This window comes from Mesoplodon mirus, assembly GCF_964341445.2.
Source record: "Mesoplodon mirus genome assembly, chromosome: 2".
NCBI classification, from domain to species: Eukaryota; Metazoa; Chordata; class Mammalia; order Artiodactyla; family Ziphiidae; genus Mesoplodon; species Mesoplodon mirus.
Genome location: NC_138977.1, coordinates 81003616 through 81022211, shown reverse-complemented (window position 1 = coordinate 81022211; position 18596 = coordinate 81003616). Strand labels below are relative to the sequence as shown.

The window sequence follows — 18596 nt, the reverse complement described above, 5'->3', positions numbered from 1 at the left end:
CCAACAACGTGAATAACCTTGAAACTGACCCTGAATGTCAGATGACAATGCAGCTAGCTGACACCTTGATTTCAGCCTGGCAAGTCACTAAGCAGAGAACCCAGCTATCTTGGACCTGAATTCCTGATCCATAGAAACTGTGAGATAATCACTGTATGTTGTTTTAAGCCTCCACATGTGTGGTAATTTGTTACACAGCAACAGAAGTGAATACAAGAGGGTCTACTTGAACTTCATTCTGATATTTGATGGGGCAATGTGTGACTGTCAGATCATCTCAGAGGAACCCTGTCTCCACCAACCATAAGAGGGAAATGGCAGTAGTGATGGCACAATGATTCTACTGGTCCACAGGCAGTTATCTCCCCAGGTTCTTCTGGATCAGTTACTGCACAGAGCCAGGTGAGAAGAACCACAACTTTTAGGTGGTTGCAACATTAACAAGACACAACATTTATTCGGGGTGCCTTAGGGAAACCTCAAGAGTAACCCCAAACCCAAGCACAGGCTAAAGATTAAGACACTGACTTGAGGTCAAATTAAAAGATGAGTGCCTACAAGTATGGGCTGGGACCTGCCATCGGAGTCACAGCCTGATTTTTAAGCAGTAAAGCCAGCATCATCTACTGGTTATACCTGAATCAGGTAACAAAACCTAGAGGTCTTGGAGCACAGTCCACCGGATGAAGGCTGCACTAGGCTGTATATGTTCAAAGGTCAGATTACAACAGGACACTGAAAAAGATAATGGACAGTAAATTCAACAGGCAAGCCGCCAGTTGATGGATGGAAAACTTTATAAAGGTCCAGCAAAGCCCAAAGTCAAATGGTGAGGTGTAGTCGCTGACTGATAAGAAACAATAGCAAAGAGTCAGACCTACCAGGAGCAAAGCAGTCACAGGTGAGTGCACCTGTAAGTGTACCAAAAACACCTGCACATGACACCCACAGGGCAGCTGATAGCTGTCTTTACTGTGGAAGGAGCTTATATTTAAATTTTTAACGAGAAAGTAAATCCTTTGTCTATAATAGAACCTTCTGAAGCAACAAGTTCATTATAAGCCAGGGCAGTTCTGGACACCATTATAACTGGAAGCACCCAAAACACTGTACTGTTTTATGACGTAAACCATGAGGAGAGCTGTATAATTTGGTGACCATATAATTTACTGTTCCATGACTTATCACAACTTCAAAAACTTTTAGACTGCACATTTTTAATTTTGGTTCAGAAAGCTGGCAATCCTGAGTGTTGCCAGTGGCAAGATCCATTTGAGAGCCACTAAAAGCTCAACATTTTCCCTAGGAAGTAGGATGCCTTCAGGTTCCTGTCCTCACTCCTATGAAAAGACTCTGTCCTGTTCAAAAAACAAAACAGGCTCTTCTACTTTAATCTGATTAAATTTTCCATCTGCATCTGTAATATCCATGGCATACCTGGCCTTTCAATTAGCAATAGAAAAAAATTTGCTTTCCAGGCTTTCATGCAGAGGGCAATGTTTATTTGACCACCATCTACTTCTTGCCAGAGCTCTCCTGATACTTGACAGACATAGAATTAGGAGAATGCAATCTATCCATTCTTCCAGGGAGTCTAAATTCTATCAGATTAGGTATCTGGCCCTTCAACTGTTTGTGACCATGGTCCATTAGAGTGGGGTCAAAGACCTCAGCTCTGCTGGTTTTAGGAGTAACAGTGAATTGGACCAATTCATGGCCCATCACAAGATCCTCATGCCACAGAGATACCTTGAGAACACCTGAGTTAGATGATCTGCAAGCTGTGTTACCTGTGACTTCCCCTGTCCTACTCTTCACTCTCTACCCTCAAGATGAAATGCTACAGCTACATTATCATAGACATGTTTATGTTGTACCTTCAGTTTTCATGAAGAGTGGATACAAGAAATGGTCACATGAAGAATATTTTGACAAACCTTCACTGATGAAGACATTGTCCATTATATTTTCTCTTTGTATACGAGCCAATACGAGACATTTCTTCAAAAGTTTAATATGAGGAAAATAAATTTATCTAAATAAACTGTCTTGTTTTATCACTCAGTGAGATAGATAATCTACTGGTAGCCAAGAGTCTCAGAGTTAAGGTCAATGTTCAATTATATTAGCCTTGATATATATCTCCTCCCAACCTGCATATTTCTTTTTGTATTTGTATTTTAATACCCTGTGATGAATGCCTTTTATTGAGATACCTCAAATCCTTTTAGGGAGTAGGCTATTTATATATTTTAAAATGTTCAAGTGGGATGATAATCACAAAGCATTAAGGATATATTATAAAAGCCTAAATCTTATATTCGAAGATGCAGTATAATATAATGGTTAAAAGCCATACTGTGTGGTTCAAAGCCCAATTCAGCCACTCCTGACTTTGGATAATGTTTAACCTCTCTGTGATTCAGCTTCCTTACCTCTAAAATGGAGAAAATAAGAGTACCTCCTCATAGGGTTATTTTGAAGAATAAATATATTAATATACAGGAAGTACTTAGAACAGCAAACACGAAAAACAATTTGCTCTTATTATGTCATGAGCTAATGTTAAACTCTATCAGTACGTGATATGATCAAAATGTCATATCCTATTTGGCTCCTGAACTTTATCCATTCAAACGCAATGTGTAATGCTTACCTACTGTGGCAGATGCTGATGAGAGCAGAGATTTGCCCCAGGAGCCCCAGCCTGCCCAGCCCCCTCCATGTGGAGAGGAATCCACGGCCTGCAAAAAACCAGATTACCCACAAGGTCAGCAATTTCATTTATCCCTGAATGGAAAAACACCCATTCATTTGAAACAAAGAGAAGGTTAAAAAAAAATCACCAACAACCATATCTCATTGGCTTATAGTTTATAAGGGCCATAAACCAGTCTACATTGCAATGTGTACTTTGGAACCAAATTGGTTTGTAGTGGTGTTGGCTTCTGAGGGCTTAGCTTGAAGTGAGAAGGGAATGTGATGTCAACTAAGATCCAAATCTCCCATTATCTGGAAGACAGGGATAGGGCTGTGGAGGGGAGGGGGAGATTTAATATTTTAGGGTACAGAGTGATTTCTCAAAACTCCAAAACAACCTTGACTCATGCAATTTTTACAGAACTAAAGTAATGTGCTCTTCAAGGTAAAGTTAACTGTCAAATCTCTGGGGTGGTAGGAGGGAGCTTTGGCATGGATGGTAGTAGGCAAAGTGTCTAGAAAAGCATCAATAAGCTTGGAGATGGCGAATAGCAACAGGAAGCCTTTTGAGGTAGACAACTTTCAAGGTGTCCACTCCACTCACGATGACCCCTGTAACTATATCTCTCACTGTCCCTGGGCTCCCTTGATTCAAATTCTTTTTCCTAGGTATTTCGATTGGGACTGAGATATTCTGGTTCAGCTTGAATAGAAGATAAAAATTCAGACAATGTGGGGTGACCATATTCTACCCACCATACAGACTAAGAATTAAGAGAAAGCACAGTGAGCAGAATCTTCTCTGAGATACGCTCAGAGAAGCTGTTTGGATTCCAGAGAGCTTCTCAGCCTCTGCTTCCTGTCCCTCTTCAAGGCCCTGCTGCACTCCTACGTTTGGGTTTCATGAGATTCTAGCACAGTGCTTCTCTCTCTTTTAATGTTTTGTTCACTGTTGTGTCCACAGAGCATAGGATTCATGGCGTATAATGAGCGCTTAATAAATTTAGTTGTGAAATAAATGACTGAAATTCATCCATTTTCTTAGGTGTGCTTAGTTTCTGTTACTTGCAACCAATGCATCCTGACTCGGTGGAACCACAGCTTTCCCTTCATATCCAGGAATGCATTATAGAAAATGAGGCAAGAACACATTAGGAGATGGAGAATAACAGCTCTTTCACTCCAAGAAAAGAAAGGAAGAAGTTAAGAAGGAAATGAAAAATTCCTACAGAGTTTGTAGATTCTATAACTTTTGACTCAAGGCTGGTCCATCATCATCCCCAACTTCCTTCTGCATGCAGTCTTCCACTCTTATCTTCCACTCTTGCAGATAAGGGTGGCCATGTGAAACAGTTTTGACAGATGAGATATAAATGGGAAAGGTTTTGCTTTCATGATAAATTACACAGTTTTGTCTGGTGCCGACTCTCCCCTCTCCTTTTTTCCTGCCCTGAATGTGGACCTGATGCTTGAAACTGAAGCAGCCATTTTTGCTGCCATGAGGGAAAGGCCAGGGAATCACAGAGTCACTGGTCCTGGTACTGCTAAGCTACTAAACAAATGTGAGTTGTTGCATATCTCCATTCTTTCTGTTAAGTGAGAAAAAATTAATTGTTATTTTGTAAGCTAATATATGTTGGGTTTTAGTTACTTGCAGCCAAATGCATTCCTAAGTGATTCACCTCGTAAATATCAAACATCATCCATCAGCATAGACTACTGGTCAAGAGTAAAGGTTATGGACTTAAATTGCTTGGGTTTGACTCCAGGCTCTGCCACTTGGACATGTTAGTTACTCAAGTCTTTTAGCTATCACTGACTCATTACAAAAATGCAACCATAAGTATAAGAACCAATAACCTCACAGGGTTATTGTGAAAATTAAAAGAAATAATTCACATAAATCTGTAAGCATAGTGCCTAGCACATAATAAATACTCCAGAAATGTTAACTAGTAATAATAATAAGAAGAAGTAACTACATTTTTAACACTAAGAAGCAAAAAGCTTTGAAAGTTGGCTGACATTATTTTTCTGTTTGGAAACAATGAGAAGCTTGTTAACATGAATGGAAATACTCAAGATTCATGACAGTCTGCTTTCATTTTTGGTGTCTACATTGATTTACTTCACTTCAGCAATGAAGCCAGTGGCAATTTTATACCATCATGAAGACAGATGTAAGTTGGTGATTAATACAGTTCTTTCATTGGACAAATTTCTACCTATGTGATTAGGGAGAGTTAATACACTTAGGGGTGACAGTTTCTGACTCAAATTTACAATACTTAATATGCCCTGACAGCTGGTAATTGACTAGCAAATGGAAATTAATGTTAAATGAGTCTAGAACTTTTTGCATTGTGACTACTTCAATTGCCTTATTAATAAAGCTCCTTTGACACTGAGCTGTGACTTCCTGAGCAGCTAAAAAGAATATTTGTTATCAATGGCAAATACTCAAATAACTAAATGTGCACATTTAATATAAAACCACAAAAACTGAATGTTTGACATAAATTATAAATATATCTCATCTTGAGTATTGTCTCCACTTTAAATAGCTTTAATGTCACATGCTTATGAGACTATAAATTAGGCAGCATGGATCTACTCAGATCTCCCATTTTCATATATGGATATTTTAAAGCTTTTTTCTCACCCTCACCCATGTAACCCCCACCTCCTTTACCAGAGAACTTCACATCCTAATTTACAGAGAAAACAGAAGCCATCAGATGAGAACTCTCTCAACTTCCTGTCCCTTCCTCATAAACTCACAGAAGAGTGACCACATATTCTAATAGCAAATCAGACTTGGTTTGATCAAGAGGGATCTCCAAAACTCAACTGGAGATCATTTAAACATCTATAACTGTTGTGTGGTCCTAAGAACATGAAAGAGTGCAAGATTCTATCAAGTTCGAAGTTCTTTAAATTTAAAAGACATTTATTTATTTTTAGGCTATCAAGTTCAAAGGTATCATTAGATAGAAAACTATGTACAAATCTTAGAATTCCATCAAATTCAAAGGCCTTTAGCATTTAGATAGAAAATATATGTACCTCTCTTAAAGGATAAAGACCAAACTGGTTGTCCTATTTCCTTGAGTAGATCAAGAATCAGATATTGTGTATAACTTTGGTCTTGGGATGTGGACAGTAGGAGTTATGAGACCAAAGCCTTTTTAAGTTTTGTAACTTGTGACACAGCTGTTCTAAAAAGGGCTCAGTGTGACATTTGGGAGGATGTAAATTACTCTGGATGCCTGCAGCTCTGTCGAAATATTTGCTTGAAAATGGCCTCAGTTATTCCCAGGTAATCTTGTTCTTTGGTGAGTATGCATCATTCAACTCTAGGAAGATTTAACATCAAATATGGAAAGGTTTAAAGCATGAAATATGCTATTAATCATTTTGTGCATATTTGGTCTTTTCTATACTACTGATGTTTAAGGAATATGACTGATTAGAGTGACAATTTTTTGAAAATCATTTTAAAATGAATAATTGAATTATTAGACTTCTGATTTTTAAGCTGAAATCTTCCTAAGTTTATGCATAATGTTATGCCACCTAAGGGGTTGTTTAGTCTACTCTATAAATTTAAGATTTACAACAATTTTTAAGTACTCAGCAAGATTTTGTTTAAGTAGATAAATGAGGTACTTAAAAAGTATATTAAGTTTATAGATGTAGTTTAAAAATATTTGACAGTGTTTAAGTTGGCAAAAAGGACGAAGCATTAATCAAAAGCCCCTTGAAAGTGACTGTTCAATTATGTTAGGCTTCTAAATAGAGTAAGATTTGTGAGATGAATGTAAATACTAGGGAGAATTGACATTGTGAATCTGTAACCTTAATATATTGAACACTAATTGTTTAAACCAAATTAAAAGTCTGAGTAGCTTTTTTTTATGGACAAAACACACACTGGCCTACACCAAAAACCTATCTCAATACAAATCTAACTTTACTGCACCCCCGGTCACAATTACTTCCTCCCCTTCTATCATAACGGAGATGATATCTTCCTCTTAGTTATAATTATCACCTCCATCTGAACTCCTCTGGGCTTGGGAAGGTTGGTTCTCCCTTTTTGCCTGGTTTTTCAACCTTTCTCTCTGGCTGCTTCCCACATTTAATGATGTGCACGATTCCTCCATCTTAAAACCAGCAAATGAAAATCACAATGACAAAATGTTTCTTTCGAACTTCTCTGGCTTCTGCTCCATGTCCTTCTTTCTTCTTCAACTCTAAAAAAAGGTGCCTGCCTTCTGTATCCACCCCCTCCACTCCTCTACCCACCATGGTGACTCTCCCATGGTCACTATTTCATGAAACCATTCTCACCAAGATCACAATGGCTTCCTCATTGTCAAAGCCATGGACTCATTTTAGTCATTTTATTTCTTGACCTCTCAGTAGCATCAGAAGCTTAAGCACTTTTCAGTTCTTAAAAGACTCTATTCTCATGGCTTTCATGACCTATCTTTTGACTCTTGCTTTTTTTGTCCATCCCTTATTATGATGATTTCAGTTTACTTTAGAAAGTTTCCACATGCATATTGTGATATTATGGAAGCTCCTTAGATTAAGTTACAACCCAACTGCTTCCAGCATTCCAATAAAATACACACAGTCCAGGTGGTCAGCTGGCATCCTAATCAGGAAAGCCATACCCCAAAGGCAGCTATAATGAACACTTCTATTATTTGCATCTGTATTAACGTATTATGCTTTGCTAATTAGCATACTGAATTACAGAAATGGGCTTTAACTGGTAAACATGGTGGACTGCTGACTAGCATTTTAAATATCTGAAAGGGGTTCTAGATGGTGAAATTAAAGGTGTTAAACACTTGTAGATGGTTAAATATATTTTAGAGCCTCTTCCTACCTTTACATGAATAGGGTGTAAGAAAGGGTTTTTCCCTGTACTAAATGATCTTCTATCCATCTCTGAACTCTGGAGAATTCTGGTTTCTTGATGCCAGGTATAAGGGAAGAAACCCCTGCCCCTAGAATTCTAGACATTTGCATTGAATGCACCTTTCACGCAGGGTAGTGGTCAAAGCACCTAAAAGTCCAAAACAATGGCACATTCCCAAGCCTACGTGAGTTCTCACAAACTATCTTTAACTTTCTTGTTAATTAATGTTTAATTTTAAAATGTCAGTGTAGTATAATGTGATTTGAGATTTGATTTCATTTATAGAATGAACTTTGCTGGCAACCACAACTTATCAAAGAGCTGTCCATGACCAAAGTGGCTTAGAGACAAGAGACTTCAGGGCCAGGTCCTTGGCCTCTGTTCTTTCTTTATTTATATATAACACCTGGGCAATCTTACCCACTCCCATTACTTAAATAACATCCAGTTGCTGATGGCCTCCAAATCTCTCTCCATCCCCTGGGCTCCAGACCACTATAACCAACTGCCCACAAAATATCTTCACTTGGATGTCTCATCTCATGTTCAATATGGAACTCACCATCTTCTCAATTTTACACGATTCCCATATTAGTGGTTCCCAAACACGGGTCCACAGATTGACTGCAAGAGTATTATCTGGGGGAACTTATTAAAAATACAGAGTCTTGGTTTCTACTGTGATCTTCTGAATAAGAATCTCTCAGCAGGCTTCCCTGGTGGCACAGTGGTTAAGAATCCGCCTGCCAATGCAGGGGACACGGGTTCCAGCCCTGGTCCGGGAAGATCCCACATGCCGTGGAGCAACTAAGCCCGTGCACCACAGCTACTAAGCCTGCGCTCTAGAGCCCGCGCTCTGCAACAAGAGAAGCCACCGCAATGAGAAGCCCGCACACCGCAATGAAGAGTAGCCCCCGCTCACCACAACTAGAGAAAGCCTGTGCACAGCAACGAAGACACAACGCAGCCAAAAATAAATAAGTAAATAAATTTTTAAACAAGAATCTCTCCGGGTTTCTACCGAGAATCTGAATTTCTAACAAGCTTCCCAGGTAATTCTAATATACCACCAGATTTAGGAAGCACTGCCCAATATAGCCATAAGGCAACACCATCCACCTGGTTGCCCAAGTCAAAAATCAGGTGCCATGATGGAGAAAAAAAGTCAGGTGCTTAAAAGGAGAAATACTCCAACAGAATTGGAGCAAACTCTACTCACTCATTTAAGAGGCAAAAATCTATCATCAGCATGTCTTGGCCTATGTTCTCTCATTTTTGTCTCTGTTGATAGCAATTTTATTGCTCTTAAACACCCTGCTTTTCCTTTTCCAGGGACATAACTACTGAGTGGTAGTCTATGTTTTCCTTTGAGAGTACTTTTAGTTGTAGCATTGCGTTCTTTACCTTCTTCATAATTGGCCTTATGCACTGGTGTAGGACGGTAGGGATGAATTTTTTTTTATTCTGGGAAATATTTCTTGGTGCTAAAAATTTAGAGAAATTTTATCTAGATTAGATCTTTTAGGGGCTGATAGACTGGTATATAATAAGGTCCCACAAGATCTCTGGGAATAAATGTCGCTCCAGGCTAGCACTCAAGACAAACATCTCTGAATGGAGGCTGAGGACTTCACTGACTCCTTAAGGTTGATTTGAGTGCTCCATCTAAGGCTACCTTGTGCCTGTCCTATCTAGTACTATAAGACATGCTATAGTTGCTTTTATGCAACGCTGCCTTACCCAACTGATGGTAGGCGTCCTGAAGATAGTTGTACTACTCAGATTCTGGGGCATAACTCATGTATCCTGAGGCTGGTTGAGGCCTTAAAGGATCTAGTACAACCTCCGAAGTTCAAGGGAGGCTGGGGACCATCTCTTATGGATGTTGTAGAGTGGATTCCTGAAGGAAGCCTTAACTCAATGGCTTCTGAGTCTGTACATCAGAATGGATGAGAAAGGGGCCCTAAAGACAGAAATACCTTCTCTGAGTGCATCAATTGTGAACAGTGTGATCCTTCAAAGTAGAGGTGCCAGCTGAGCAGCTGGCAGAACCACTGGCCCCAGGCCCCCTCCTTGTCACACCACCCTACCTGCCAAGTTATGGCCCCCATGCTGGCTCAGGCAAAGGTGAAGCTAATAACGTGGATTTTAAGGGAACTCAGACCACTTATAGAAAAATATATACATTTAAACCCATTATCACAAAATCTAGTGTCCTAGATTATATAAGTTTACTTCTTCAAAGACTATTCTGCCAGGTTTTTTTTAAGCAGGCATTTTCCCTTAGAAACTTTTTTTAAAGGTGATGAGATTCTTTTAGGCTCAGATACACCTGGAATCAGATAGGTTTTGGAGCTTGACTACTCCTATAGGACTTGACATTCCTCAGGGGAACTGTGTTCAAGATCCAAACAGCCAACCTGTAAATGAGCTTTTCATTGAAGATTTTTTGTAGAATTCATTATCTGCTGAATCAACAGAAGAATGGTTGTTTTCATCACTGCAAAAGGACTTCTTATAAGTGTCCAACAAACAGCAAATAAAACAGCAAATGAACAATGCTTGAAGACAAAGCACAAAACTGAACTCTTCTATATTAACCTAAGATACAAGGATAGGCTGCCACGAGAGATAGCAGAACCCCCATTTTCTGGTTCTGGTAATTATTTAAAAGAGACTATATTTGTACCTATTTAGAAGGGTTTAAATGGAACCTGGGTGAAAGAGATATATCCCTTCCCTTCAAGGCCCTTCCAGCCACCCATATCAGCTTTCTGCCTTCTTAGAACCAATATACTCACAAGAATTCCTCCTACACCCCATTTCTATCTGAGCTCCTGATGCAGTGCCACACACATACATGCAGAGCCATGGCCCCAACTCTGTGGCCAATATTTGTATTTCCATCCAGATACTTTTGTGATGCTTCCTTAGGAGGAAATGCTCACCTTTTCAAAGTCCTTGAAAGCTATCAGTGGTGCTGGGAGAGGAGGGGAGTATCTGTCTGCCAGCTGGCTCTGTCCCTGTAGCACTAAGGAGGTTTATAAAGTGCTTGCAAGAGTAGGATTCATTTGATTTGCTCAAAATTTAGGAAGATGGATGTGTAGGAGCATACTGACTTTTTTTGTGCTATCTTTATTAGCAATCTTGTTATAACTTTTAATTGTTTTTATTTTTTAATTTTTAAAATATTATTATTTTTGCAGTACGCGGGCCTCTCACTGTTGTGGCCTCTCCCGTTGCGGAGCACAGGCTCCGGACGCACAGGCTCAGCGGCCACGGCTCACGTGCCTAGCCACTCCGTGGCATGTGGGATCTTCCCAGACCGGGGCACGAACCCGTGTCCCCTGCATCGGCGGGCGGACTCTCAACCACTGCGCCACCAGGGAAGCCCTGTTATAACTTTTAGAAGTCTGAAATTGGAATGTATAATCTAGCCTTCATGAGCTCACATATTTTGAATCAGTGGAGCTTTTGTAGTTTCTTTAAGTTGTCTTCGGTCAGAATGGTGTGGCTAAGACATAGTTTCTTAATGTACACAGATATGTATCAATAGTAGCACTTACAATAACAATGGGAACCAATGGTCCCGCAATAGAAAGACAGCATGGAGGGAACCCAGGTTCCAGAGTCAGGCATATAGGTAAATACAAGAATAGGGTATATCCTATTGGTTCTGTTTCTCTGGAGAATTCAGGCTAATATACATCCTGGCATCATTATTTCTGAAAGCTCTCTCAGTGGTTGAAATGTTCAGCTAGGGTCGAGACCCTCTGGTCTAGGAGTTCCCTCAGGGGTGTCCATGGATGGCTTTAAAGGGTCTGTGATATCATGGAACTTGTAAACAAAATTTTACATGTATGTTTTCATATCTGATCCAAACTCCCATCTGGTCCTCAAATGCCTTCCATGACGTTCCTGCAGAATGACTGTTTGCTTTTGTTTAAACATCTCCAGTGATGGGAACCCCGCCTCTTCCCTGAGCAAGCTCATCTTATCTTAGAACAATTCTAAGAGTCGCTTTGAGGAAACTGTGGCTCAGAAGCTTGATTCTGAATAAAAGAATCACAAAACATTAGTTGGAAGGATACCTCGTGGTCTTCGTGTGCAAAGTCCTCATTTTACAGAGGAAAAACTGAAGCACAGAGAAATTAGGTGTCTTGCTCAAACTAACAAAGTTAACGATAGATGGAGGATGAAAACCCAGGCCCCCCGACCCCCTGCTTCGTTCCCGTCCCTCACTGCTTGAAGCAGAGTCACCTCAAGGCAGTGATCTGTGGCACTCCAGGAGAGCAGGGCTGGGCCTGGCAGAGGGAAGACTCTCATTTCTCCTATACCATAGCATCCTTCTATAAGGCAGGATTGGAGGACAGTGCCTCCCCACCCTTTCCAGTCCCCACAAGGATGGAGGGGAAGGTGTCAGGAAAACCCAGCTTGATGGTCATATTGATGTGGAACCAGGTACCACCTGGGAGACACAGGCCTGTCTAATCTCCCAGAGAGACAGGTGCAGGCACTGAAGGGAAGCATGAATGTGTTCTGCCTCTGGTCCCCTGGATGGCGGTATGTGATAATAAATGAATGATCTGAATGTTTAAGATCTTCACAGTAGATTTGTAAATATGTATTAAAATTTGAGTGATGTTAAAGAAACATTGACTTGTTTAGGGTGGAATCAGGTTCATTAATAATTTGGACTCATTACATTCAATATTACAATATCTTCCATTTACGACTGAGTAGCTTAATATTACTGGGTTGCTTAATATCTCTGAGCCTGGTTGCCTCGTCTATAACTTGAGGTCAATAATATCCAGCTTAGAACCTCAAAGAACTGTTGTATAGAGTGAATTACATAACATATAGAGTAGCTAGCAGAGTGCCTCGCACACAGGATGTGCCCAATAATTGGTGATTGTTATTATTAATAATAAAACAATTATCAAAATGCAAATATTATAATGACCAATTACTCTCATATATGCCTTTTCTCACCACACAACACATCTCTGACGACAGAGGTAATGTCACAATGTATACTGAACTCCTAATCCCTACCCACAGAGCCTGGCACAAATCTATGGCCGTGGTAGTATCAGTAAGAACTTAGGTTGAACTGAGTCAAGTGAACCACTCCTACCGGATTACTCTGTTCTTTCAGGGGTATTTCGGATCCAGGTTCTCCCTCGAGGCTGACGGAGTCAATGCATTCAGCAAGGGCATCCTCAGTCACTTCTCCATTGGGGGGGTGCTCCACAGGACCGGGGTCTTTGGGCTGCTCAGTGAGTCCAGTGTCAGCAGTCTCTGCACCCTGAACAGCCGCATTTTCATGCACATCTCCTCTGGGGTCAGCTGGCGTTAGCTCATTTGAAATCGTAGCTGAATCACAGTGAGCTTCTGCATCTTTGGGTAAGGTATCACTATTGGGCATGTTGGTGCTTTCTGCTTTGTCTCCAGCGGCTAAGGTGTCATCGCCATCATCAGACATTTTAATATCTGTCAACATGGTTACAAACAAACACCTTATGCTTTAATCCAAATTGTTAAACTTTAATTCAAAGCCCTGATTAAGTTAAATCTGGTGGGAGTAACCTTTCTTCTACCAAGAAGAAAGTTTATGTAACCTTGGGGTAGGCTGAATAATGGCTCCCCAAAACATCCATGTCATAATCCTTGGAAGCTGTGAATGTTACCTTATATGGCCAAAAGGACTTTGAAGATATGATTAAATTAAGAATCTTGGATTATCTGGGTGAGCCCTAAATGAAATCACAAGTGTCCTTATCAGAGAGAGGCAGAGGGAGATTTGACTACAAAGAGGAAAAGGTGATGTGATGACAGAAGCAGAGATTGGAGTGATGCATTCTGAAGATGAAGGAAGGGGCCACAAGCCAAGGTACACTGGTGGCCACTAGAAGCTGAAAAAGTCAAAGGAAACCATTCTCCCCTCAGAGACTCCAGAACTATAAGAGAATACATGTGTATTATTATAAACCACTATGTTGGTTGTACTTTGTTACAACAGCTATAAAAAACTAATACAAGCCAACCGTGCTCTCTTTAAACTTTCATGGATCTCTTACTTGGTATGAAGAAATAAATATTCATATGGGAACTAAGAGTATTATCTGTATCTGTGAAAGTGTTTATTTAATATGACTTTATTAATTATATTTGTAGCCATAATGAGAATAAGCATGGAAAATACCTGAGAGCTTATAAAAAATATTTGACGTTTGGCTTTGCAATGTGGTCTGAAATTCAAATTGAGAGAGACATACATACACATAAGTGTGCCCTGTTGGGTACCAGCCCGTGAAGGCCTGGGCTATATTTGGACAATAGTTTAGATGGAAAAACACAAGGAAGAAACAGAAAAAAAGAAGCCAATATTAAGCCAAATAAGGAATGTAGCCATTACAAAATAACCTACAAAGCAGAAAACTCTTTATGAAGCTTGCAAGTTATTGCTATCATATCGAACAGTGCAGTTCAATAGAACTTTCAGTGATAATGAAAATGTTCTGTATCTGCACTGGCCAATATGGTAGCTAACAGTCACCTGTGGCTGTTGAGCACTTAAAATGTGGCTAGTGCAACTGAGGAACTAATTTTTAATTTTAATTTTAGGGAATTCCCTGGCGGTCCAGTGGTTAGGACTTGGTGCTTTCAGGGCTGTGGGCCTGGGTTCGATCCCTGGTTGGGGAACTAAGATCCCACAAGCTATGCGGTGCAGCCAAAAAAAAAAATTAATTTTAAATAATGTAAACTTAAATTTACACAGGTATGTGTGGCTAGTGGCTTTTTTTTTTTTTTTGCTGTACGCGGGCCTCTCACTGCTGTGGCCTCTCCCGTTGCGGAGCACAGGCTCCGGACACACAGGCTCCGCGGCCATGGCTCACGGGCCCAGCCGCTCCGCGGCATGTGGGATCTTCCGGGATCGGGGCACGAACCCGTGTCCCCTGCATCGGCAGGCGGACTCTCAACCACTGCGCCACCAGGGAAGCCCGCTAGTGGCTATCTTACTGGATAACTCATATCTAGGAGGCTTATTCAAGATGATAATTTTCTTAGTCTAAAATAAAGACACAGTGTTCTCACTATACAGGAAGCCAAGTCTCAGGAAAATCAGTGGGTATTTTTGTTGACCTCAGTGTTTACCAGTTGGTCAAATCTCTGGTCACTGTTAAAACCACAGTATATGGGAAGTCATTTTACATATTGGTCACATGATGGCACAGACTTAGAACTCACATGCCCATGCCAACCCTCTTGTCCCCTCAGACATTCCCTAAAGTTGTCTAGCTATTTTCTTTTCTTTTGCTACATTCTCTCCCTTGGTGAATCATGTTCCTTTCTCACAGTTTTACACACTTCTATGTTGTGACTCTCAAATATCTACCTCCATTCTATAGAGACAGAAAGTAAATTAGTGGCTTCTAGAGGCTGAAGGGAGAGGAAATGAGTAATGGCTGCTAATGGGTATAGATTTCTTTTGTGGGTGATGAAAATGTCCTAAAACTAGATAGTGGTAATGGCTGTACAATTCTGTGAACATGTTAAAAACCACTGAACTGCACATTTAAAAAGAGTGAATTTTTAGTATGTGAACTTTGTTATGTATGAATTATATCTCAATACACTGCCATAGAAAAAATTCTACCATTGGATAAGCAGTTCTAATCGTCAGCTGAACATCTCTTTCTGTCCCAAAGGAAACCTGTTGTCTTGCCATTAATTCTAGATCTTCATTTTGACCTTTGTGTTTCTTTTAATGGCACCTAGATTTCTCCAATAACCCAAGCTTAAAATCTCAGAGCTGTCATTGACCAAACCTTTACTCTCTCAAGAATATATAATATCAATAGCTATCATTTACTGAGTGCCTATTAAATCCAAGCTCTTTAAATGTGCTATCTCCTGTGAGTTAGATACGACGAGCTTCATTTTACAGATGAGGCAGCTGATGCTCAGAGGTCACACTTTAAGGAACAGTGGCAGATTTGAGATCTGAACCCACATCTGACTTTGAGATTGAGCCACGTCAGAGCCCTATCTGCAATGCCACTTGCCTCTTCTCTTACATTCAACCAGTGCTCAAATCCTAGAGGCTCTTTATTCAGAATCCATATCCTTTCTTTTACTTCTATTTTCCCTGCCATCACCTTCAATCAGGTCCTCAATTTGATTCATGTTGATTTCAATATTGGGTTCACCTCTCCACTGTTCTCCCTTTCACTTCCCCATCCTTCCCCACCCTTTACCTCACTGCTTTAATTACATCACTTCCTGCTCAGACAGCCTCAGGGGCTTCCCACTTCCTATTGAGATGAAGCTACATCCTTCAGCTGCCATCCAAGGACCCCTGTGCTCTGATCCCACTAGGTTTACCTCCCACAATGCCCTTCCAAATCCTTAAGTGAGACAACATAAGTATGTGAAAAATGCCTGACATTCACAAAAGAACCTCAGGTGGCTGTTGGTTCAGTATGATGTTTTAACATATTTAAGGCCCATTTAAAATAACTGCCTCCTCTATTTTTGTTCTTCCCAACTGGATATAATTTTTCTTCCTCTGAACTTCCCACAGTGCCTTGCATCTGTCTCACTTTGGAAGGTTATAATCGTCTTTGATCAGAGTCGTTTTGAGTGTTTTCCTACTATACTGTAAATTCTATGAAGACAAGGATCTTCCTTGTTTTGTCTTCGTATTTTACATAGCACTTAACATGGTTTCTTGAACATAATGGGAAGCTCAACAAATATGTGTGTTGAGTTATATTAATATTTTTGTGGAGATTTAAAATTAAAGTGTAATTTGGAATGAAAGCAAGCAGAAAATGTCTTTACCCCATTCACTACTCAGGAGTTATCTTACAGCAAGTGGTTCCAAATGACCCATATTGTCTTTCCTTTGTTCCTTCACCTCCCAGATAACTGAGTTAGAATGTCTCTTTTTAAACAAAAATACTTGAATTCTCTGATAACACACCTGTAAACAAGTCTACAGATGGGAAAGGCAAATAATGCATATTTCCTTTTAGGTGGGATATTAAATTTCAGATATTCAAGGTTGGATATGGTCTGTCAATGAGTATGGTCAATGCCTAGATGAAATAGTAAAGAGTGAAAAAGGCCACTGTACAGAAAAGGAGTAGTTACTGTGGTTCATGGGAGGGGGATGAGATTGAGGGAAAAGCTATCATCACATGGAAACTTACAAAATCTTTATGAAAACCTTGAGTCAGGACTGGCCTAGGAGAGGGGCTGCCAAACTACAGCCTGCTGGCTAAATTTGCCTTCCCTCTGTTTAGGTAAATAAAATTTTATTGGAACACAGACATGCTCATTTGTTTATGTACTGTCTATGGCTTCCCTAGTACGCCAGTGGAGTTGAATAGCTGCAACAGAGACCATATGGCCCACAAAATTGCAAAGCCTGAAATATTTATTAGCTGGCCCTTTATAGAAAATGTTTGCTAACCCATGGTCTAGGACAGTGCTTGACGGCCATGGCCTAGTGTTCTCTGTCCTAATTTGCCCTATCCCCGCCTGGGTCCTAGGGGCACAACCATAAGGAGAATGGGTCCATATTGGACATCACTTATATTCCCATTTTTTGTTCATCAACAGCTGGTCATAGGCACTGTCTGATATCTTAATTTTTTGTAAGATAATTTGAAAATCCTTATTAATCTGGATTATTAAGAAGTTCCAAACTATTTCACTTCTCTATAAGCAGGAACATGAGAATAAACTTGGTTATGATAAACATTCATGGGTGAATAAAAAGCATTATAAACACTTTGTTGTATCTGCTTCACCCTCAATTGTTGTGATACTGTTCCCAGTGCTAAAATATTTCAGCACATACCATGTGACATCTATGTGAGTTAGCTGTATTTTATGCCCTGAGGGTGGCTGGTTAACATTTGAAGTGCCCTATTCAGGAATATACTCTCCAGGGTCTTTACTTACTTAGCATTTCAGATTCTGTAATGGAGTGTTCACCTTTTGAGAGGGTTCAATTATCCCTCTCTCTCTGATCGCTATTTATCAGGGGGTACTACTTATCCTAAGGGGTATTACAAGCATTTTTCACTGATAAAATGGAAATAGTGCTTAAAGTGGATTGGCAAGAAATTATGCACAGGTGCTTTCAGCTCTTCCATTTCCAGAGCAAAAGATTATATTCAGTCCAGCAGCTATTGAACTTTGCAGTAGAGTTTTTCTAGTTCTTCTGCTAATTGCAGGAGAACATCAAAGCCTGATTAGAAGGTTAGCTGAGTCCTGCCACCAGAGCAGTCCTAAAAGCAAAGAGAGCTAGGACTTCATCAACCTACAAGGAACAAGCTACATAACTGAGCCTGGTCGCTAATATACATGTGAGTGTGAGGCAGAACTCCATCTGAGAGGTGGATTCATGGTACAGTCAGTCTTGGTAGTGATGCTGCACAGAGGAGCCCTACAGTCCTCATCCATCTCTGATGGCCAAACTGCCCTAAGTCAGCTCACCTCAATTGTGGAAAAATTATCGAACAAAACCTCTCTTCCCTGCAGCTGCTCTGTATTCAAGCATCAACATGAAGCCATTCCTTCAGAAACACGCCCGAAGTTCATCTATCAGGTGCTGAACCAATACTGTTAGGAAATATTTATGGACAACTTATAAATTTCAGAAAGACTATATTTTTACATCTGTTCAAATAATGAAAATGGTCACCATAATATTCAGCCCTACTTTAACTTCTAATTGTACATGAACTTCTGCCTGTTACAGGTCCACATTTTCCCTAAACCAAAAGCAAAAAAGAATGCCCCCCAAAACTTTTTTGTCCTGGTAGACCTTTGTCTACTCTGGATGTTATTATGACAGGAGACATGTAATCATTTTTAAGACGGTGACCTTTTGTCTGAAGCCATTAGAAAGTCTGTGTTCTAAAGACACAGCTGTTTCTATGCA

The 18596-nt window shown here is 40.1% G+C and overlaps 1 protein-coding gene across 2 annotated transcripts in view; it reads right to left on the bottom strand.

Annotated features, from left to right (window-relative positions):
• Positions 1-13129, bottom strand: part of FAM114A1 (family with sequence similarity 114 member A1) — a 56652-nt gene extending 43523 nt beyond the window's left edge. For both annotated transcript variants that reach the window (XM_082645307.1, XM_082645308.1), the window contains exons 1-2: positions 12774-13129; positions 2657-2744 (exon numbers count right to left, since the gene is read on the bottom strand). In XM_082645307.1, coding sequence (XP_082501433.1) covers positions 2657-2744; positions 12774-13121 — 436 coding nt within the window. In that variant the 5' untranslated portion in view covers positions 13122-13129. The remainder of the gene's footprint in view (positions 1-2656; positions 2745-12773) is intronic.
• Positions 13130-18596: the final 5467 nt, after the last annotated feature.